Source organism: Numenius arquata, chromosome 2 (genome assembly GCF_964106895.1).
Source record: "Numenius arquata chromosome 2, bNumArq3.hap1.1, whole genome shotgun sequence".
NCBI lineage: Eukaryota > Metazoa > Chordata > Aves > Charadriiformes > Scolopacidae > Numenius > Numenius arquata.
The window spans coordinates 48,380,245-48,403,883 of NC_133577.1; the positions used below are offsets into that span (position 1 = coordinate 48,380,245).

Genomic DNA, 23,639 nt, shown 5'->3' on the forward strand with positions numbered 1-23,639 from the left:
ATGCCTTTTCTGCCGTGCTTGAAAAAAAAGAAGTCCCCTGTGCCTTTAGGCAGGAGTATCTTTCAAAAACACACCCCACCCATCCAGCAGAACTACCAGGCCTTGCTGGAGACGTGCTTGAAGAATAAAAGCTTGTTCACAGATGACAACTTCCCTGCTCACATCAGCTCTATTGGAACGGGAGCACTGCTAAAGAAACTACCTCGAAATGTACAGTGGAAGAGGCCACATGTAAGTGACTTTCAGTGAATACTCTAATTTAAGAGGAGGATTACAGCTGATAGCCAGCAAATAGCGCTAGCATTGAGCAGACTGCTCTTAGGCTTTAATTTAGGTGTGACTTAATACCTCCATAGATTACACTTACTGTATGAGCTGTCATTTTGGAAGCTGGGGTTACATGGAGTGACATAATTGTCTTTGAAGCATTTGTTGCCCACAATCATAACCAGATTCACTCACTTTATATCCAGTAATGCTGGGAGCAGGCAGGGAGAGCAGGTGAAGGGAGCGAGGGGAGCTGGTGTCCTTGGAGCTCACAACTCTGATGATCCCACCTTCATTCCATGATAACAGTTCTCATGGTGATGTTCCCTCTCCCTGGAATTCAAGATCTTGAACTTTTAGAAGATTTCTGAGTGTCTAGACAGTCGTTAACCTTTGACCCCTCTCCCATGGACCATATACTGTTGTGATGCTGGAGGCTGATACTTTCCCTGTCAGCGGCAGGTGCCTTATCGTCTTGCTGGGCTGTTTTTTTCCTGCTTAACTATTAAGTCTATTCTTTATTGTATTTAAAAGCAGTCTTTTCCCAGCTCTCAAGGTTGAGCTTCTGCCACGATCAGTAATTGACCATCAATCAGTGAGTTGTTTTTAGTTCTGGGACCTCTGTTTTCTACTTGTGTCTGTATTTCCAAGGCCTTTGCTGGTATTCTGTGCTTAAACTGAACATCACAACAAGAGACACCTGGTACTGAGCACTGGTCCCAGGGCAAGTTCTCAAAACAAATGGATAACAAGTCTAGGAGGCCAGGACAGGCGACTGGCCCAGTTAGATAAGGCCTGTTAGCTCTGGCCTGTTACTAGCAATGGCAGTTCTGTCCTTACTGAGCCACTGAGCAACATATTGACATCAGGTCTTCCTGAAAGCAATGTATAGAATTATCTGAGAATTTTAGTAGCACTGATTCCTTACGTTACTATGTCTGTAAGGGAATTCTGCTAAATAATAGCAGATAACATCTCCTAACGAAGTTTTTTTTCTAGCTGTCATATTTTGTCAGATTTAACCAATTTCTTAGAACGGCTGAGTTTCTGCAAAACTCATGAAAATCACTGGTAAAGTAAAGGCACCTTTGCAAATTGTGCAGTAGAGCTTGGGATTAGCAGCCCTGGTTCTCAGAGTTTCGTATGCAATTTGGTCGATGGTTTGTGTTGTCAGGATCTGCAGACAGAGGAAGAGCGCAGTCCTCAGGAGCCTGAGCTGTGTTGTGCTGGGCACTGCTATATCAGCATTTGGGAGGGAAGGGTCAACATGAGTCCTGGCCTCTACAAAGCCCTTCAGGTGTCCCCCCACCCCAGAGTTCTTGGAATGGACTTGAAACCTATGTCTCTCAGTCCACCCTCTGCTGCTCTAGAACTCCCTGATGAAGAAGGCTGCCATTAGCCCAGCAAAGGCTCTCTGAGGATGGATGCTGTGCATCCTACAGTCGCTGTGCTGCAGAGGAAACTGATATTCTGCCATTCAGCCTGCAGGCTTTTGGCTTGCTGCATCTATGACTGATGGCCTGCAAACTGAACGCCCAAATTCACCAAGGATAGGAGTTGGTGTCTAATTGCTCTAACTGCCTTCGGAGGGTTTGCTGTTTCTCTGCTATTGCCTGAAGGGGAAGCCAACAGTGTGAAAATTAGCTGGAACAATTTGTGGGTCATTAGAGTGAAACGTAAGTTTGACACTTAGGTTATTAATTTGACCCCAGAGGCACTTGAGAGAGGAAAAAATAACAATGTAATTTCTCTCTGAGCAATTATTCACAGACCCAGTCCTGTCACAGCAACAGGAACTTGGTGTAGCAGCCATCAGTTAGTCTGTAGCTTGGTTGTGAGTCAAATCATGGAGGCATCAGCCAGGTTAGCTGGAAGTTTGAGCAGTCATGATGTGCTATTGTAGCCTCTTTTGGCTGAAACTCATCAGTAATTGTGGATGAGCAGGTCTGAAGGGTTATCTTCTCAGCGAGGTGTTTGTGGAGACCCATGGTGATGCATCTGAGCTTTTGTTGGAGACCAAATTCAGTGTAGAGCAAGCACAAATGTGTGCCCAGGCTTGTGTCAGGTTAGCCAGAGCACACGGTAATAAGAGTTATACCTGAACCAGAACAATGTCTGCTGGGACAAAGGGAACCTAAGTTTTTTGAAAGCTTTGAACAGGCAGAAGGAGTGTTTTTTGTCACGTATCCATGAGGTTTTTGACATCTCAGACTAGGAACTTGCTGGATTTCCCATTTTACAAGATTGCAGCTCTGCATTCGGAAAGTCCTTGACTTCAAGCTAAACCAGCTCATGTCACTGACTTGACTGTATTCCTTTTTTCTTTTTGGTTGTGTGTTTCCCAGGCTTTGCACAGAAGTCCGGTATTTTATGCTGCAAACAGAAAGCAACTTGATCTCTGTCAAGGATTGGTAGGTAAGGAACCTCCATTGTATAAATATCTAAGTATTCTTATGCAAGATAACATTTTGTGTGGAATTTAACTGCATAAAACTTGGCATAGAAATAGAAGGTGTGCATATCCTTATCTCTTTACTTGATATGGTGTGGATAAAGCAATCATTAAGATGGGATAGGCTCAGTAAAAAACCAGGCAAGCTTTAAGGTGGCATTTGAGGGGTTAGAGGTGTCTCCACAAGCTGAAATTGCCACTTTTTGTGTTGCTTCTGTGCATGATAATACTGCCATAGGAAGTGATCCTGAGCTCTTACTGGTCTGTAATGTTGCTACTTGACAATTGAACAGCGACCACAGAAGCACAGAAATCTGAGACTTTTGCTATCTTTGTACCTAAGGCTTAGTGTGTGTTCTCTTCCCAGCTTTGCAGTTAGAAAAATAATTTTTATGCCTGTGTTACCTAAAGTAAAAGGATATATTGTCATCTGCAAAACAAGTAGGGGCAGGACTACATTAATTTTAAGTGCTTTAAGCCCTTAAACAGAAAGACTGATAAATACAGTCTTGAATGTGAGATCCATTGGAAATTTTGTTTCTCTTCTGAAAAGTTAATGTTTTGAAGTAAAACCGAGAAGTGTTTGGTTTTTTTTTCAAGTGTGCCTTTACAGAGAACGGAGAAACTCCCACATAATGTCAGTAAAGACACAGAATGTTTCCATTGAGAGCTATTTCTTGCTACATTTCTTATTTAACCAAAGAGTATCCAAATTAAAAGATCATGAGTGAATAATTATAAACCAATCATGGTTTGGTTAAGTAAAGCACACGTCTGGGTTATCTTATTTTCTGTGTATAATTTGTTATAATTGTAAAGACATTAGTACAACAGCTCTTCTGCTAGGATCTTGGTGGCGTTCCTGAACTTGGCTGACAACTTCGCTTTTCAGCCAACTTCATGTGTCCGTTTGTCTTGGTGCAGAGAACTGCTGGTTCCTGGCGGCCCTGGAAGCCCTGACGTTCCACCAGGACATCTTGGCTGCAGTTGTGCCACAAAACCAGAGCTTTGAGAGGACATACGCTGGCATTTTCCACTTCCGGGTACATCTGCTCCCCCAGAATGCAGGAGGTCTTTGGAAACCCTGTCATGTTTTGTGTCACAGCCTTAGATAATTTGTACGCGGTTCCCTTTGGCCAGGGCCAAGTGGCCAGAGGGTATCCTAGCCTGGAGAGTAGCCTGTCACCCCTCCCACAAAGCAGTGCAGGCAGTGGATCAACTACAAGCCAGTCTGAGGATATACCTCCTCTTGGCCCTTCTCGCCAGCTGTGCACTACCCATATTTTAATCTAGACAAAAGTCTTCTTCCATGATGGCAACAGTCAGCAGGACCTGGGCACATCTGCTCCAACCTTCTACCCTTTTGCCCAGCTCTTGATGGGACTCTGCTACCCTGCAGTTAGGAATTCCTTCTGCAGAAGCCCAGCTGTACTTAATTTCCCTGCTTAGTAACTTTTTACACCTAATACATGCTTTGTTTTCTCCTCTGGTAGGGTGGAGCTGAGGAGTTGGGTCTGTGAGTGACTCAGCCCATCCCACTGACCTCCCTCCAGGGCAGCTCCTCCTGTGCCCACAGCTAAGCTATCTTGTCTTTCCTGTTGTTGAGGTCCCTCCTAAGAAAAACTTCAGCTCATTCCTTTCCTCTGACAGTTCTGGCAGTTCGGTGAATGGGTTGATGTGGTGGTTGATGATCTCCTGCCGGTGAATGAGGCGGGGGAGCTGGTCTTTGTTTCCTCAGTCTATAAGAACGTGTTCTGGGGAGCCCTTCTGGAGAAGGCATATGCTAAGTAAGTGACTCATTCCAAGTTAAGCAAATAGTCTCTCTAAAATATGCTGGTTGGTGCCTACACAGTTTGTTCTTGTTTATAAATGCATCTCCTAGACCTTGCCACGCTGGGAGTGTAGTAAATGGTTTTCATCTTTCTATTATTAGACAGTAAAAGCTGCCGCTGCAGTAGCTGTTATCAATCCAGGCCCTTGAATTTAAATCCAAGAGTTTAGGAGTAGGCCTGAAAATATGAATTTTTCTCTGAGTGTTATCGCTGTTTGGAGTGTATTGGCTAGGGTGATGCCTTCCTTGTAAATACTGCAGAGGAGTGGAAGGCCACAGATAGGGATTTTCAAAGATGAATGATTTCTGTTGCCTCCTTTGATGTATTATCAGTTTGAGAAACCTCCAAGGAGTTTCAATTTGGGGGTCTGCTGAAGCATTGTACTTTGGTTTTGCTAGAAGTTCCTGCTCTTGGGTTCCCCAAAGTGAGGCATTTAACAAGTCACATGGCATGGTGAGAGTAGTGGCTTTCTCCAGGGTGTTTGTCTAGAGTGGTTTATCAGGACTAAGAAGAAAGCAATGTGCTGGAGTTTGTTAATATTGAGCTGAAATAATCTCTGCAGAGCAGGGAAAAATTCTAGTTAACATTGAGAGAAAGATCACAGCGAAGGAGAGAAAGTTCAGTTATTTTTGTTTGGTGTCAGCATTAGAACAAAAAGATCAGAGAAAGTTGCACTGCAACGGTAAAGAAAATCAGATTGGAGACTAAGCTCTCAAGACAGTGTGCCTCTCAAGGCACTATATCTTAGATACAGCACAGTGTCTGGGGATAAATTCAGGCAACATTTGCTAAGGCAGAGTTCTCAAAGAAGTAGTGATGGGTATGTTCTCACTACTGTGCAGGGAGAGATGACTGAGTGAAGAGTTCCTTTCAGACTATTGCCAATCTTGGAGGCAATTTGCTAGATTCCTCTCTTCCTAAATGCCAAAGATTCCCCTAAAATTAAACATCAGTTACAGCTTTCCTTTTGCAAACTTTTATTGTATGTTTTCATTGGCATGCTGTTCTCAACCTATCCTCTGTGACTATAACCCCAAGAATATATTGATGTATTTTTTGCTAGACTCTACGGCTCCTATGAAGATCTGCAGATTGGGCAAGTTTCAGAAGCCTTGGTAGATTTTACAGGTGGTGTTAATATAAGGATCGAGCTTGCAGCAGCCCCTCCAGATCTGTGGGACATCCTGACAAGAGCAACCTACAGCAGATCTCTCATGGGCTGTCAGACACATTTAGGGGTGAGACTTGGAGTGACATCAAATGGCTTCCACAACTAAAAGCCTTTCCAGACCTGTTTCCCTCTGCTCAGCCAGTCATTGTGACTCAAAAAGTATCAAAGCTGCCACATGTGACTTTCTGTAGAGATTATGTTCTTCGTGTTAAACTTTTTCACGTGGACTGATTCTGTGCTACTCTCAGTTCTCTGTTGTTACATTTAGGAACTGGTTTATCTATGAAAGAACCTCTATTAAATAAAGAGCTACTGCATTTTCCCTTTTTTGTTAAATAAGTTTTCCGTTTTTACAGATGGTGCAGTGAGTCACAGAGACTCATGGAATAAGCTTATAGCTAAGATAGGTGTGTAGCTTAGAACGGGAATTCAAGTCTTGGCTTCCAAGCCTTATGCTAACACTTTAGCTGTTGGGAATACCTACTATTCTGAAAATCAAAACCTAACCTCCTGGACTTTTTAAAAGTGAAATGATCTCTAGCCAAAGATCCCCAATTTAGGAAGGGACATTCCCAATCAACCTTCCAATTCCAAGCATACTGCAAAATATGGCTGTTAGGAACTTAGACTTTTTTTTTTTTTTTTTTTTAGTTCAAACCATTCTCTCTTTGAGAGTCATTGCTTATACAGGTCTCTGGTATTGGTATGAGTCTGCTGTGTGAGTATGGAGAGAATAAAAGGTTTATTTTCCTTCTGTTTCTCTTCCTTGTATACAGGCAACAAAGGTGCTGAAGAATGGGCTTGTTGCTGGCCATGCCTACACAGTAACTGGTATTAGAAAGGTAAGACTAGCCCTAATGTCTTGGGTCCAGGTTTGGGTGTCAGCAATTTTTATTGCTGTCATAGGTTCAACCTTTAATCAGGGCCACTATGGTATCTCCTCCCCTAATGCTTTTGTCTTAGTCTAAGGCTAAAAGGGACTGTGTGCTTTGTAAAGATTCACTTTCAAGCGTGTCCGTTGTAGTATTGTGACCTTGATGTAAAGGACAATGGTTATAAATCAGCGTATTTCTAAGGGTGGGAGTGATTCATAGGGCTCTGCTGAGAGTATCGCCTACAAACGCATCTTAGCTGTTAAGGAGGAAAGGACTGGCCTTTGGGCATGCTGGAAGGATGAGCTGGACCCTGCTTGGGGTAAAAAGCCTTCCTCTGACTTCAGAGGAGAGGCCATAGAGTAGTAAACATTATTGAATACAAGGGCCAAAACACGACAAACTGCCTATGGAAATGTGAATCAAGGCTAAAGCAGGGGAAACAAATTGGTCATCTGTGCAGAGAATACCAGGTGGACCCTATTGACCTGCAGAAGTATCATTAGGAATCCCCTGAAGATGTATCTATCTAGAGGTATGGGACAGTAAAATAGTAGGGGAGCGGGAGAAAACTCAAGCTTTCTCCTCCTGGAATGATGGCTTGCTATCTTTGCCATCCTTGTTAACCTCCTTTTGAGGTTGGACAAGGACTTTGTGGGGCTTTGGGTGTGTGATATAGATGTGGGTGAAAGCACATTCAGTACCTCTGCAAGAGATAGTAGGAAAGCTGGAGGAGATACTATGAGCTGCATGATGCATGCCTGTGTCTCCCACACACAGCAGGAGGGTTTGAGGTATGGACTGTATCAGCGAGATGTCTGTCAGCCTGGCTTCTCTGATGGGATGAAGAGCCAGCCAGGAGACAGGGACTGACCGAGCACGTGGAGCCGATGTGAAGGAAGCTGTTCTGCTGTATGCTGCCAACAAAGCCCCTGGTCGGCCTGGCTCCCTTTTCTCCATCCCATGGCATCCCAGTTCAGGAGGCACTAACCTACGTGGTCACCCCATGGGCTGCATTGTGCTGTGCCATCACACTGGGGTAGGACTTAGCTTTTGTAGTAGCACAGTCCTGCCCCGACATAAGCACAAAATGAGCAGATGTTGGAAAGGAGGAGGAATTTATGCTCAAGCCAATTTAGGTCAATTCCAAATTAGGAATCTGTGAGGTCTCTGGTTTCAGTCATAGAAGGAAAGATAAAGCATCTTAATCTCTGTGCTGGCATTTGGAGTTGCACGTTCATAGATATTTATCATCATACTTGCTGGAATCTGCGAGAACAATCAAAATCTTTATACGGATGATATAAACATATATTTCTCCAGATGAGAAATGCTGAGACCTTGGTAAGCACAGTGTTACTGTTTTCTGCAGGTGACCTGTCAATATGGGCCAGAAAACCTAGTGAGACTGAGAAATCCGTGGGGAAGAATTGAATGGAAAGGAGACTGGAGTGACAGGTGAGTTTAAAAACTGGAAGAGCTGATGCTAAGTGTGAGGAGAGGTTTCTTGGAGGAAAGATGCTGCCACCTTCAGGCATAAATTAGTACTGAGAGCAGCATTAAGGTAAGTAACAGTTGCTTGCACAGACCCTCTGGTGTCAAAGCAATGACTGGAGAGATTTGTATTTCTCCAGCAGATAGTGCTCACGTAGTTGGGCTCCCTTCACACATGCAGATTCAACATGCTCAATTCTGCTTTTCCATTCACGAATGCCAGAGGAAACGGGATATCAACATCGGACACTGACCACATTGCTGTCATCTGGGTAGTGTGCAAAGTGACAGATAGCTGTGCAGGAGGCTCAAAAGAAACAGCATGTTTCAGGGCACACAGCCCTTTATTGCAGGAGGGACCATGTAAAGTCCTCCACAGGCTGCAAAGTGTTGGAGTTGGTGGGCTGCGAAGGAGTCCTCCCTCCTGTCTGTTTGGGGAAACAATTGGGTGTGAGATCAGAGGAAGCAACTAGTGAGGTAAATGGGACCTATATTTGCATCTGCCTTGAATGTTTTGATTGGAATCCATGAAAGACAGTGGTTTGTATTCTAGACCACGGGCAACCATAGACTTGTGTCCTGTTCCTCTTTGAAGCAGAGCATGTTCCTCCCTTCCAAATGTCACTTCATTCCCTGTACAGACCCTATTTGCTGAGGCTTGGGGATCAGGAGGCAGGAAGGGCACAGGGAGGTGTTTGGAATGAGTGACTTTCACCTTGTCTGCAGAGCAGTAACTTCTCTGATGCGTGTCTGTCACATAATGACAACATACCAGCTGTTCCTGTTGAAGAGCATAATGAGCACCATACTGTAGGCCTGCCTTTTAAACGACTCCCAGCTGCCTCTTGTGCTGTCCTAGTCATTCATTCATTATGCCAAACACTCTTCCTATTACGTCTCCTTTGACAGAAGATTAACCAACAAAACAGGTCTAGAGTTTTATACTTTAAGTACTTAAAGCTGTGTGTGCAAGTGAATGGACTGGCTGATGGAAATGGAGCATTTCTGGCTTCTGCTGGAGAAAACTGGAGCTGTTTAGCTACATCTCATGGGACCCAGAGCGCTTGTGGAGAGTCTCCTGTGGCTGAAGGATAGAGGGCTTGTGTTTAGTAGGCGATAAATGTGGAGATATGTGGGGACAGGGATTTGGCCTGTTTTTATAAAGGAAAGCTATGTACTCTGCCTTGAATTTGAGACTACATTTGGTTAGTCACCTTGTGTTTTTGCCCTCAGCTCTTACAAATGGGAGCTGCTGAGCCCGAAGGAGAAGATTTTGCTGAGGAAAAAGAAGGAGGATGGAGAATTCTGGTAATGGTACAGTCTTGCCTCTCTTCTCTCTGCCAGTAGCTCGGGCTGGAGATGAAGCAGCACATTGCCACATAAATCATAGATTGAGGCCTATGTGATCTGCTTTATAACAGCTCACACTTATAAAATAGAGTTGGAAGGGATTTTAAAGATCATCCAGTTCCAACCCCCCTCCCATGGGCAGGGACACCTCCCACTAGAACAGGTTGCTCAAAGCCCCATCCAGCCTGGCCTTGAACACCTCCAGGGATGGGGCAGCCACAGCTTCTCTGGGCAACCTGTTCCAGTGTCTCACCACCCTCACAGGAAAGAATTTCTTCCTAATATCTAATCTAAATCTTCCCTCTTTCAGTTTAAAACTGTTCCCCCTCATCCTGTCGCTCCACTCCCTGATCAAGGGTCCCTCCCTATCGCTCCTGTAGGCTCCCTTTAGGTACTGGAGTTTGCTTTCTTGCTCCTCTTCTCTGATTGTGTGAGAAGCAGTAGCAGTGCTGACACGGAAGAGATGCCCTGTTCTTCAATGGCAGGAGTGAGGGAGAAGCAGGACACTACCAGGTCTCCCAGGGCTGCTGGAGACGTGGGCAGCTTTCAGGAGCTTTTGTCCTGCCTTTTATTTTTAAGATAGCTTTGGGAAGCTCTTGCTTGCCTTATTTGTTCATGGGTTCTTCACAGGTTCTGCCACGAGGTGGCAATGTTGTCGCCCGTGTCATTTCACTGTGGTCCTTTTGGTGGCAATATTATTTTAATCTCTGTGCTGCTATCCTTTGCTGAAATTTTCGTCGTGCATTTGCTACTGCTAGATGCTGCTGTTGGAGCAGACGCTCTCTTCTTTACTGCCTAATAAAATATGAGCATTACCATATGTAACACGGAATGGTGCAGCTTCGAAGTTCCCTGCTCCCTTTCCTTTTCGTTTTATAAGCCATATGGACTAAACTAAACTGCTGACGAGATGTCTCTTGGCACTCTTTTCCCAGGATGTCTCTGCAAGATTTTAAGATTCATTTTGTAGATCTGATGATCTGTAAATTAACTCCAGACCTGATGAGCCAGGAAGATGGGAAGAAGTGGATGTACTCCCTGAAGAGTGGGAGATGGGTTAAAGGAAGTACAGCAAGAGGAAGTCTGAGATTCTGCAATGGTGAGGGGTGTTCTTTTGGATGACTCTGGGGTAACAATGCTCTATGGACTCAGTTACCGGCAGCTTATACCTGTTAACACAAAAATGACAACAGAAATGTGCTCTTCCTGCTTAGCCCTCTTCACAAACATCAGAAATAAGCAGCTGAAAGGCTTTGACTGGCTTCTGCTATCACAGAAGCTGCATCGCTTGCAAATGTAGGGCAGTGGGCTGGTTATGGCATGAAGTGAGTTGCAAGGCCTTAGGATTGATTGCCAACACTGACCTTCTTTGGGGCATTAAACTTACCTGTTAAAGTTTGTGTCTTCAGCACTTCCAGGTAGTGGTGTTTTAAGTGAAGTGAATGAGAAATGCAGAGGCTCAACCCTTCTGTAAGTAGAGCAGGTGGGGTGTGAAGTCCAGCTCCGTACACTGGAGGTGATAGAGGAATAGCGATACATTTATAAACAAAATGAACTCTTATTTGCAGGTTAGTGGAAATGTAGTTCCCTATTTCTGGGTTTTCCTTCTGTCTTACCTAGTCGTTGCACCGCTAAACTTGTAAACTGCACCCTGAGATCAAGTACTTATGGGGTCTGGATGTCCAGACAACCTGTGGCCTGTTCAGTCCAATCACGTGGGAATCTGGCAACCAATTTTGTGATGGAAAATGACAGCAAAATGTCTTTCTTGTTTTGCTTAGGCACCTTTTGGATGAACCCTCAGTACTGGCTGAATGTTTTACCAGTTGAAGACAGTAAGAAAAGCCTGGGTTCCTGCAATGTGGTTATATCCCTGATGCAGAAACACAGCAGCAAACACCGGAACCGAGCTCCTCACCTCTTCATTGGATTTTCACTCTACAAGGTGCAAAGGATTTCTTTACCTTTCTTGCTCTCACCAAATAGGAAAAAATTCAGCCTCTGTAAGTTGTAGAGTTTTGCAGACCAAGAGTTTTACTGTGCGAGGGGTGATCTGTGTTCTTTTCTCCTTGCCTGTGACCAGTCTCCTCAGGCTCCCTCAGGCTCTGTGCCCCACTTGCTACCTCTCTGACATGCTGTGCGTCAGCCTGCCGACCAGTGAGAAATGCTTCTTGCTTCAGAGCACACCGGGCTTTATTTAGCCCTATCTGAGAGTATGTGCCAGAGCTGGGAGAGGGTGTCAGGAGCCCCTTTACTTTGGGGCAGGGGGAGCACTGCCCTCAGGTTATTTCCAACCATGGTAAAATTGTGCTTGAGAACTGTTCTTAGACATGGCAGCTGCCCGTGTGTAAATCCTGCTAGTTCCCTGTGTATCCAGGGGTAAGTGGATATCACTAGAAGGAGTGAGAGTTCCCCTCTTCACCCCATTTCGCTACTTATCCGAGTGCCTTGCAGGGCTACTCTCCTCTCTTGAGCAGAGGCACAGCTCTTGTTGCTGTTGTGAGTTTGCACAGTTATGGAGAGATTTCTGTGGGGAAGGGTTTTCAGAGGGGCTGAGGTTTCTGAAGGCAAAGACCCCAGCTGAATGTATGTAGCTGCTTCCCAGTGACGATATGTCCGTCGTGTGAGATCCAGTGGTCCCCATCTGACAGATGCTCTGTTTCTCTTCTTCCTGCAGGTGGACCTACAGGTGAGTCCCTTGTCATGGCTGCTGGCTGTCTGCTTGGGGGACCTGGGCTGCTGCAGCTGTTTTGACAACTTGGAAAGTGTTGTGTTTGCCTTTGTTCCTTGGCTGACAGTTAATAACTGTGTATTTGAGTTCAGTGAGGCACCACGGTAAGTCACTATTAGTGCAGACCTATTTACTGACTCTTCTGAAGATCAGCTGTATCAGGAGGGCTCGCTGGCCTTAAAAAGGGGCATTAATTGTTCAGCTTCTGCACTGGGTCTTCAAAGGTGTTAAAATTGCACATCAGTGTTTAGCTCATTGTCCTTGCTACAATTGTGGGATGGTGCCCCACTCCTTGGCTGTGTCTGAGCTGGACTTGCTGCAGCTCTCAGGGGAGCCAGAGCCACCTTTCTGCTGCCTCCTGGTCTTGGGATGAGGTAGGAGCAGAGCTGGTGTCCCATACAAGTCAGGGATCTCCTGGGGACCTCAGAAGCCTTCCTGGCTGGGGATGCTCTGGAGCTGATGCTACAGGTGTTTTCAGCTTCCTCAGGCCAGTTGTATTTTTAGCATTTTCTTTAGCCAGGAGCCTTTGGGACCTGAGAAAGGGCCCTGGAAGTTAAACCCTGATGTAAGTCTCAATTTTGGCCCTGACCTCAGAGGGCTATTTAAAACAGGGAAAGGTTTAGCTCCTTTTATCTTTAAAGGGCATATCTTCTACTCTGTTACTACTCAGAACACCTCTTAAATGAGAGTCCCTTCGAATCTGGGCTGGCAAAGAACCAGTTTGGATATACGGTCAGGGCAGCGCAATTGTGTTCCCAGTTCTTGTCCTTCCAGCATGGTAACCATGAAGTAAGATGCCACTCCTTCCTGACTTAATTATTTTGGGCGCTATCAGAGTTACAAGTGAGTTAAAATTCCTGGCAGCGGGGGTCTGAGTGTGCCCCTAGCACACTGCTGAGCCGTACCCAAGGGGGAATGGTGGCAGCCAGGACTTTAATGGTTGCTGAGATCAATACAGAGAGATGGCAAGCCGAGAGTGTCTAAGGTATTCGAACTACAGTCAACAAAGTATTGACTGGAATATAAAAACTTTGAATTTAACATAAGGGGCATGAGGAGGAGTAACCCTGAACCCTTCAGAAGAAAGATTGCTCTATTAGTAAGAAAAATACTGGCAAAGGAAGAAGAATAGCATCTTCACTATGAGGCTGCAGAGTAAAATGGCTAAATGTTTTGAGGAACAGCCAAGATCAGAAGGTGACAGTGGTCTTAGCTAGCAGGATTATTTATTTGGCTTGTGTACTGGGCACTTGGTGGCATTAAAAATGACCTCAGTGTTGCCTGGATCAACACTTTATCCATCCTCCTATTGCAGAAAAATGCCTGCAGAGCAAAACATCTGTAAGAGCCAAGAGTGCCAGGCAGATCAAGGACACATGCACGGAGTCGGAGCTAGGGATTAGGCTGCTCCTACAGTATTCTCAGATCACGGCTGCTCTGAAAAATCCTCTTCTGCCAGATCCCTGGTGCAAAGGACAAGCTGGGAACAAAGTGCAACAGTACCCACGGGACAGGAGGGGTGTTCTGGCTCACGAAGAGGGGTCTCTAGAGCTGTTCCCACCTGCAGTCATTTCTGCCAGCATAGAAATGACTTCTGCAGTAGCTTAGGTTGACAGAAGCCCCTTCTCCTCTCAGTCCTTGCTGCTGCTCCTTGCAAGTGCTATTATATTGCTGATGATGTTGAAGGAAGCCCTGTTCTTTGCCATTTTAGTACTGGGCAGGCATGGTGCATAGTCAGAACTACCATGTCCTTGGAGGAGACTGAGTCCTTTGAGCCCCGTTATCTGCTTATGCCGTAAAAAAAAAAAAAAAAAAATCTGAGTTGCGAAGGCAGGCTGTGCCATGCATGTGAATTCTCCACAAGATTTTTGTCCATTTGTTCAGCTGGTGCAGAACTCATTTCTTCTCTGTGTCTTCCCTTAGCAGTACCAGGAAAGCAACAGAAAGCTGCCCCCAGCTTTCTTCACCCGACATCAGCCTGTGAACAAGCACCAGGTCTTCCTTGATGAACGGGAAGTGACTCATGACTTCCATCTGGAGCCTGGTGTCTATGTGATTGTCCCATCCACCCTGGAACCTCAGCAGGAGTCTGAATTCATCCTGCGTGTCTTCTCCAGGAAGCATGTTCTTCGGTGAGGTGTTGCTGCCCTTCTGCCAGCACCTAATTCTCTGGGATGGTGGGATGGTCTAGTCTTTCTAGTCTAAGGGGGGCAGCATGAACACTTCACTCTGCAAAAAGGAGAGGCTGGCTATGGGGTTCTCCCACTTTAGGGTGCTCAGTGGCTGAAGCGCTGCTTTTGGCCTTATCCTTTCAAGAAGTGTTGAGCTACACACAAGGGGTTCTTGCAGCACGCTCATGTTTGAGACCTGTGGAGAAGAACAACAGTTTTTGATGCACCATCAGTTTGCCAGGAGACCCTGCTGGCGATGCTAGGATGGTTGTTTGTGCAGCAATGGTGCTTTGGGGACTTCAAATGCCAGCAGCCCTTGGGGAGCTGGATGGACACGAGGCTTCCCTGATTGCAGCTTTAACACTGGGGGAAAAAAACATGTACTGCAACAGTGGGTTGGGGCTCTTTCTGGGGATGGGCAATGCCACCTGTGATGAGACAAACACACAGCTCTGGGCTATCTCAATGTGGCTGCTTTTCTTCATCTCCAGGGAAATGGGCGGGAACACCAGTTTCATCCTCTCTAAGGTAAGTCAGTATGAGGGGAACGGGAGATCTGGAGTTCAGTCTTCAGCTCTGGTTGTTGGGTTTTTCCTGTTGCTCTGCCCTATGGAGAGGCTGACTGAGAATGTGAGTGTTTGTGTTGGCAGCACTTTTCAAAGGGCAGCTTGAGTTTACAGGCGGAGTTCTTTGGACTGTGCAGACAGATACAGTCAGATGTGGGGGACGGGCAAATTTTTAGATGCCTTTCATAGTTGCCTTTTTGCAAACTTCTTTTAGTGACACCATCTCACTTGTTCTGCAGTTCTTCCCTATTCATAGCTTTTTGAAGACTCCTGGTCTTTTCTTGTACTTCTCCTCACTCCTTTCATGCCTTGAAAGTTTTGAAGACGTCATGGGACCTGAGCAGTACTGTTCCTATGAATGGTCTATAGGTTATTTTCAAAATAATTGAGCTCAATGGCAGTGCCTGCACGTCTGCAACTTGTGCCAGGGAGTTTATAGCATAGTCTGTTCCCCTGGCATAAACAGGGCTGTTCCTTCTTTCATCTCCTCTGTTCTCCTGTGTAGAGGACAGACAAACTTCTCTTTCTTTTATTGGCACGGAGTGAGCCTCATCCTTGGTTGTTGCACAGCTTGGCAGAGGGGAAATGTTTCTCCTGACTGAGTGCTATCTGAGTATTTCTTTCCAAGAAATAGCATTTCTGTGAGGTTTGGAGCTCTCTTAAGAGTGGGCTGTGATGTAGTATTGATTGCAGTAAAGGGGAAAAGGTGGAAGGGCAGGGGATGAGAATGCAGTTCTGGGAAAGCATCTTGAGTAACTCTGTCTTGAATGGCGATGTTTATTTTTTTCCCTTGAGTCAATGATTTTTATTTTTTTAAATTTTCCTTTCTCAAAGGAAATCGTTGATAGGTATGAAGGCAAGATTTGGGAGGATTTCTTTACAAAGCATTTTGAACAGGTAGGTGTGTGTATAAGCTCACAGGGTAAACTCCTCCAGGGCTGTTCTGTAGCTCTGTGAAAGTGAAAGCATGTGGATGTTCAAGGGAGATCTGGAGGTGGAAGCGTGGGGAACAATGAGGGGCCACAGGAGATTGGGCTGTGTGTACAGTGCTGATTCCATGCAGCAGTTTTGATCACAAAGCTTAGGAATATGTTAGGATTGAGACAGGCAGACTTCTCTACACAGCAGTCTGTGAATGCCTGGAACATAATGCCACAGGACATTGTGACGGTATCAACAGGCTCAAAAGGTATTAACAAACTGATGGGCAGCAGGTCCATAAACAGGTACTAAAGGACTAGGCAGGGATGGACCCTTTAAGATCCCTTTTCCAACAGGTGTGGGTGCCAGGGAAACAGGAGAATGGACCACAGAAGCTGACCAGGCTTGTGTCCTCTCCCTAAGCATGAATTCCTGTTACTTTTATTTGGGACAAAGTGGTGGGCTGTATGAATCCATTTTACCCTTGAGGGTGTTCTTACACTTACTGGGGAAAGTTGCCTGTTAGAGAACCCCCCCTGAAATATTGACACTTGTCTCATACATCCTTCATCACAGTTCTATGACAGCTAACTTGCTTTGAGAGGTGAAGTAAGTACCGGGGTCCCAATCACCTCCTTTTTTTCCACTACTTTTCCTAGTGAAATATGATCCTTATCATGAGAGATTCTTTTTAATGATCTCTCTGGCCTGATTTGGGACAGAGTTGACCTTCAGGGATCCCACTAAACTATGGTGAAGGATGCAAGTGTTTCACCTTTCAGCAAAGGTGGCTGCATTTATTTAGCAGCATACCCTGTATTTGGCAAACATTTTCACAAAAACACATTTGAAAGCAATATTTCGATGGAAGCTGTTACTAAAAACAAGCAATGCTTTTACTTTTTGCTTTTATTTACTTGGTTAAGATTTTGATTTTGGGAATGGTGTGTCTTTCGGGTGTGCTAGAAATTGCGAGGTGCTGGTCCTTTTCTTGGGTCGGGAGTCCCAAGTACACAAAGAGGTGAGCAATACTGCCATTTCTCAATGCATTACCCTGGCACGCCTCAATGATCTGAAAACAGGCTTTTATTTTTGAAGAGTGACATTTAAAAAAAATCCTCCAAACAAACAAATGTCACAGTTTCTAAGAAACCTGTAAACTTTAGTATCACAAGGAGGGGGGGAAGATTCTGCTTTGAAAAGTTTGAGGAGGAAGTATTACAAAGTTTCCATCTTTTTTTTTTGTAAATGATAAAAGGGAAATTTTTGAAGCAGGTCTCTTGACAGTGTGCTTGATGGGACAGATGGCACCAGGGCTGAAAGGTTAACGGTCTGGATCCTCGCTCAGTGTAAATCTGCACCACTGCATTGATCTGTGTGGAGCCCTAAGAACAGCCCAGAGCAGACTGCAGCTCTTGCAGGCTAAGAGTCTTGTCATATTCAAAGGGAGTCTTTTTTATCGATTTTCACAGTGGCTGGAGTGGGGCCAGAAAAGCAGAGAATGTAGATGGGACATGCTGGGAAAACAAAAGAGGGAGAAAAGTGATTTAATACTTTAAAAAATAAAAATTCTCTTCCTTATCACAGAATCCTGAAATAAATGCTGTTCAGCTCCAGAGAATCCTGAATAATATATCTTGGAGAAGTAAGTGTTGAGAAATAATGTTTCTGTAAAATAAACCCTCTTAGAGAAAAGCCTCAGCTCCTGTATCTGTATCTTGAATTCTGGGAGGAGAAGCTGACTTGAATCTGACTGAACTGACTCTTCTGATGCTATGTTAGATTTCCAGAGAGAAAGGATTTGCAGGGGTGTAAATCAACCCAGTAGAAATTTTATAAGTGAAGCTACTCTAGTTCGAATTTCAACAACTGAAAGAATGAAGAGCAAGTGTAGATACTGTGTGTGGATGCGGACTCTGAATTTGACCTCCAAACCCAGCTTGACTTCAGCCTTGGCTCTGAAACTGTCTCTCATTTCACCCTGTGCCACTACCACAGTCTCAGCAGCACCAGCACTGGAAGGTGTAGAGAGTTAGGTCTGTTAGGCAGCTATGTGGTGACAAGAGGGTCTTTGACTAGATGATCTCCAGAGGTCCCTTCCAACCCCATATCATTCTGTGATTCTATGATTGCAGTGGCTGTTTTCTCTGAACAGCAGCAGTGAAGTCACAGATAGAATGATGAATCCAGTTTTCCTTCCCAGTTTCTTCACTGGTAACTGATGTGCAGCACAGAAAATACACCATCCAGCCATTGTAGGCAACAAAGAAGATGAACAAAGACTGATGTGGTGACTTTTCCACTTAATCTGAATTTGTCATTGCTCCCTTTCTTACAAAAGTAGGCAAGGATAGTTCTTCTGTCTTTGCAAAGTGACCCACCAGGCACTGTCTTATCTGCGAGAAGACTATATTGAATAGAGAGTCTTTATTTTTCATAAGTGATCAATTTTAAGACATTAATTTAAAAATATTACAGTACTTGATTCATATTTACTAAACAGGGCTATTACAAGATTAAAAAATCTTCACTTTCTGCAGAGAAGGGATTGGTGAGTTATGGTTCTGTCCCTTGCTCAGTGAAAGTCAACAGACACTCTATAATCGTGATTTGCAGTAAGATTAGAATCTGTTTCTGTTACTCTTCATGTAACTTAGGTATGAACCAGGAATGCTAAGCTTTGATGCAGCATCATGTTTTCAGTGATGCCTGTACTTTTAATTATATTAACAGAGCTGGCAGTGTGTCTGTGAAAGAGAGAGAGAGATGCTTAGCACAAGGGTTTCAATTAATCTTCGGTGCTGCTCCCCAAAGCTCTTCAGGTCAAGTGACTTTGCTCAAGGTCATGCAGTAAATTCTGTTTGGGATTACAGCTTTGGATGTCCTTTTCCTTCCATTTTCTCTAATAGCTGGAGATAGTGCACCATATTTCATTCCGTATTACATGCCTGCAGGGAGCTCATATTGGATTTTCTGAGACTAGTAGAATCCATCCTGTTGCCTCATATTTTTATCATCATAAATGATACATCTTCTCAAGTGGGTGTAACGTTTCACAAAGGGTTTGGGGCCTCAGCCCTCTCAAGTGAGGGGGAATTTTGTGAGAGTTGATTTTTCTGAGATGTTCAATAACTCCTCAAAACAATTTCTTTTTTTTTTTTTTTTTTTTTTTTTCCCTCCCCTCTCCAGAGTTCCAGAATTTTCGCCTGAGTTTCAGTCTGGATGCCTGCCAGGGTATCTTGGCACTCCTGGATGTATCCTACTTCACATGAGCGATACTTCTGACTCATATAATACTTCACTGGAGCATTATTTCTTAGGGCAGACAGGGTGTTACTGTGATTTCTTTACCACCAGGACATGGCCCTGCTTATTGAACTTCTCACCCTCCATAACAACAGTTCAGTTGTGACAGAGTGGAATTGGTTTGGGAAAGGGTTGATTCCTGCTGCCTCTGAAATCAGCAGTGAGGTTTCCATTAACTTTAGTGGGAGGAGGATCAAGCCTATAGATAGGCTTGTGGGCTCAGAAATAATTATCCTCATATTATAATTCTGTGAATGTTAGAGTGCCTATGAGTTTTTGGTTTGTTTGAGGTTTTTTTTAATGTAATGAGATGCTCTCTGACGTTTAATTGAGATGTTCTAACCTTAATTCACTCACAAAGCTGAACGCCTCTGGCACGCTGAGTATCCAGGAATTCAGAGTCCTGTGGAAAAGGCTGCTTTTCTATTTGGTATAACAATAATTTTCCCTTGCATTATCTTCCTGCTCACAAGAATTTTGGTGTCATCTGTTGATTTGGGGGGTTTTAACAACTTTTTTTTCCCCTCCCCAGGAAGTTTTCCAGAAAAAAGACACTAGCACATCAGGAAAACTTGACCTTGTGGAACTGCATGCAGCTGTACGGGAGACAGGTGAGCCCACAGCACATCTTGGCAAGTCTCATCCTTCTTCTCAGAAAGGCTGGAAAAAGCCCAGGGCTGGGAAGCATCTTGAGAATTGTAGATAGAGCCCAGGAGAAGAGGAAAACATCATAGGCTGTATGGACTTAGCCATCTCTGCTTCCCTCTTTAGCTGGGTGAAAACACCTGAAAATTATTTTGCTATAGATGGGCTACTTAATCTTTGCCCCTTTGTGGTCTTGTACTGATAGTTCTCTGAAGCAGAGTGTCTGTCTATTTTAGACCCAGTTTTTAAATCCCTTCCTATTCATTGCTAATTTCATTTTAAAAGACTGTGTGGGGTTGTGTGGATACATGTGGGAGGCCAGATCTAGCTTCTATTAAATTGCTGCCTCTGCTGGAGATGACAGCTCAGGGACTGAACCTGGAATCGCGGGACTTGTGCAGAGGCAATACCAGCACCAGACTTAACTAATATAATGTCTGAAGCTTGACCTGGAAATGGAAGACTCTACCTGTGGGTCCAAATACTGGACCAACCTCTGTTGCTGTTACTGGGCTTTGAGTGGGGGCTGGTGCTCAGTCTTGCAGCTTCTTTCACAGGTTTACATCTTAAATATTACTCCTCTTTTTGCTGTGTGGTTCACCCGGTTCATCTGAGCCGGTGAAAGCACAGTGAGAAACAGGCAGACCTCTGCTAAAGCAAACTAAAATCCCAGGCCATGAATGGAAAATACTTTTATTCCTTGCAAATGCTGCTTGACATGGGGACTGATGCTTTCTGTATGAGCTTCCTGTGGGTTTCCTTTTTCATCTCCTTTCCTACCCTCTTGTGGAATATTGCTCTTAAACACAGCTGCTGTTATTACCCTCATACACATGGGCACCCTTTACGCATGGGGTATTTTATTCCAACTATGGCAGGAGTGTGAGTATAGGGGAACACATCTGAACCCTTTTAAGTTTGGAGGAGATACCTCCATGTAGTGGTCTAGTTTGGGCTGGCTGATATTTGATAATCTTAGGGGGGAGGTTTGAAAAACAAAGTTGTTGGAGAAGGGCTGAAGGCCACTCAGTTGTGCATGCTCACAGCTCTGTGCAGACCCTGTGTGCTTTCAGCTGTGTGCAACTGGGAGTTGCCATCTTATTCTGATTTTCCCCTTTTTTTATTTTTCCTTTAATGAAGGCATTTCACTCAGCAATGAAGTCTGTAATTTGATGGCAATCAGATATGGTGATCCTGACTTGAAGATCAGCTTTGAGAGCTTCGTGTGCTTCATGCTTCGAGTGGAGATCATGGGAGGTGAGGCTGGTGCTACGTGGCTGGCCAGGGAAGCTGGGCTGCCCACCTAAACCCTGGCCCTTCTGACGCTGCTCCAGCTGGCAGCGGCAAGGTCAAATTAGAAGGATTGAGTTTCTGAATAGACCAAGAGTCATCCATTTTAAGCAAGGGACAGATATAGAGGAGATCAAGCTCTTTCTCTCTTTACCTTTGCACCAGCCTCTTTCTACAGACATTCAGGTTGTACATATCAGAGTGATTTAGCTCACTGCAGGTTTGCACCAGCCTTCTGTAGGAGAGATAGGCAAATTACAGGTGGAGATACTCATTTTCCAGGAGGAAGAGAGCCTTGGAATATACCTTTTCCAGGAAGAAGAGAGCTTTTGATATACCTTTGGTGGGACTGCAGTTGTGATGATGAGACAGCTGATACTCAGACTGTGAGCTCACGCTGTAGACACTTTGTGCATCCCAGAACTGGAGTGGGTGAGGTAGGGACTGCTTGCATTTTGAGGTGTCACAGCTGGAGGGACAGACAGTAACATACCTGTCTTTATTCAGCTGCTCCAGAACAGAGAAGCTCACACACACTTCTGAATAGCCTACAAACTCTGCCTTTGAGGCTTTTCCTGGGACAGGGTGTCTTGGCTGGTGTTGATCTCTTTGCTATCAAGTTAATGCTCCTCATTTATTTCTTTCACAGAGGCATTTCGCAACTTAACCCAAGATGGCAAAGGGATATATCTCCGGGAATCTGAGGTAAAGCCCGTTCCCTGAGTGACAAATGCAGGCTCCTTCATTGCAAGTGATGTTGCGCGTTTTGCTCTGTAGCCTTAGAAAAGGCATCTTTACCTGATCACTTACAGAGTAGGTTAAACAAGGAGCTTCAGGCCTCTAAGTCTTGTGCTTTAATATAGTGTCTAGGATTTTGATACTGTCCCTCACAGCATCCTTTTGAACAAGTTGTTCAGCTGTGGGATGAGTGGGTTCACAGTGCGCTGAAGAGCAGAGCTCAAAGGGTTAGAATTGTAGAATTGTCTAGGTTGGAAGGGACCTTTCAGATCATCTAGTCCAACTGTCAACCACCACTAAACCATGTCTCTAAGCACTACATCTACCTGTCTCTTAAAAATTGTAGTGAATGGGGCTACATCTGGCTGGCAACTTGTCACCAGTGGTGTTCTCTTGAGGGACAGGAGGCTTTGCAGAGGTGTCTAGATAAATTGGAGGCCTGGGCTATGATTAATGGGATGAAATTTAACGAGTCGAAATGCCGGGTACAAGTATAAATTGGGAAAGGAGTGGCTGGAAAGCAGCCCTGCAGAAAGGGATCTGGAGGTGCTGGTCGACAACAGGCTCAGTATGGGTCAGGAGTGAGCCCTAGCAGCCAAGAGGGCAAACCCCATCCTGGGATGCATCAAACAGCATAACCAGCTGGTCAAAAGAGGGGATTATCCCACTGTATCTAGCATTGATGTGGCCTCACCTTGAGTACTGTGTACAGTTCTGGGTTCCAGAATTTAAGAAGGATGTGAAAGTCCTTGAATGTGTCCAGATAAGGGCAACAAAGCTGGTGAAAGGGCTGGAAGGCATGTCCTGTGAGGAGCTGCTGAGGTTTTGGGGCTTGTGTAGTTTGGACAAAAGGAGGCTGAGGGGTGACCTTATTGTTCTCTACAGCTTCTTTACAGGGTGCTGAGCTCTTCTTCCTGGTATCCAGTGACAGAACACGTGTGAATGGTTCAAAGCTGCATCAGGGGAGGTTTAGACTGGACATTAGGAAGCATTTCTTTACTGAGAGGGTGGTCAAACACTGGAGCAGCCTTCCTAGAGAGCTGGTCGACGCCCCAAGCCCGCCAGTGTTTAAGAGACACTTGGACAATGCCCTTAACAACATGCTTTAATTTTGGGCAGCCCTAAATTGGTCAGGCAGTTGGACTAGATGATCATCACAGGTCTCTTCCAACTGAAATAGTCTGTTCCTATTTCTGTCAGAGTCTGATCCTATTCTATTCCAGCTTCTGCTCCTTCTGGACACAGAATATCTCCAATGCCCCATAGTCCAGTTCAGTTGTGACTATTGGGGGTACCATCAGGGATGGATGAGTTCAACCTACTTTCCCCATTATTTTACAGTGGATGATGATGACACTGTATTCCTGAAGCAATGCTCTAGAAGAGGGGACAACCAGGCCTGTACCAGGATGAGAAAGGCTGCCTTGTATCAACTTCCTGTGCATGCTGGACTCACTGGGCTCAGCCCTGCAATTTACTTCGTATGAAAAGTCTTCCCCACAAACAGACTTGACCTAATGACCACGGACTTGGTGAACTGAAGTTTTGGTATAAATGTATTTGAGTCCTATTTCACTTTAGACGACCTTTCTGAGAAGAGACTGCTGAATGCCAACCACTACGGGCACACAGTGTGACAACCATGGGGCTGAGTAATTGGGGGTCACCTACTTAATGCTAACATTGCACTGTTATTGTTATGGGATGGCATATGTTGTGGTGGTGCGCACAGGCTGTGCTTGGTGATGGGAGGGAGGCGGTCCCTGCTGTGAGTGGCCTCTCACCTAACAGAGAGGAGCCCCCAGATCTGCAGCTGCCAGGCCCATGGTAGAG

At 44.9% G+C, this 23,639-nt stretch overlaps 1 protein-coding gene across 1 annotated transcript; it reads left to right on the forward strand.

Moving 5' to 3' along the window:
* Window positions 1-23,174, forward strand: CAPN14 (calpain 14). The gene is made up of 20 exons (XM_074169094.1): window positions 1-231; window positions 2,613-2,682; window positions 3,644-3,762; window positions 4,370-4,506; window positions 5,615-5,789; window positions 6,499-6,564; window positions 7,967-8,052; window positions 9,322-9,396; window positions 10,374-10,537; window positions 11,220-11,391; window positions 14,092-14,301; window positions 14,832-14,868; window positions 15,741-15,803; window positions 17,415-17,472; window positions 19,017-19,081; window positions 19,495-19,563; window positions 19,666-19,744; window positions 20,919-21,035; window positions 21,718-21,773; window positions 23,148-23,174. Exons 1-20 carry the CDS (start codon window positions 1-3, stop codon window positions 23,172-23,174), a joined length of 2,076 nt encoding a protein of 691 aa, XP_074025195.1.
* The last annotated feature ends 465 nt before the right edge of the window (window positions 23,175-23,639 follow it).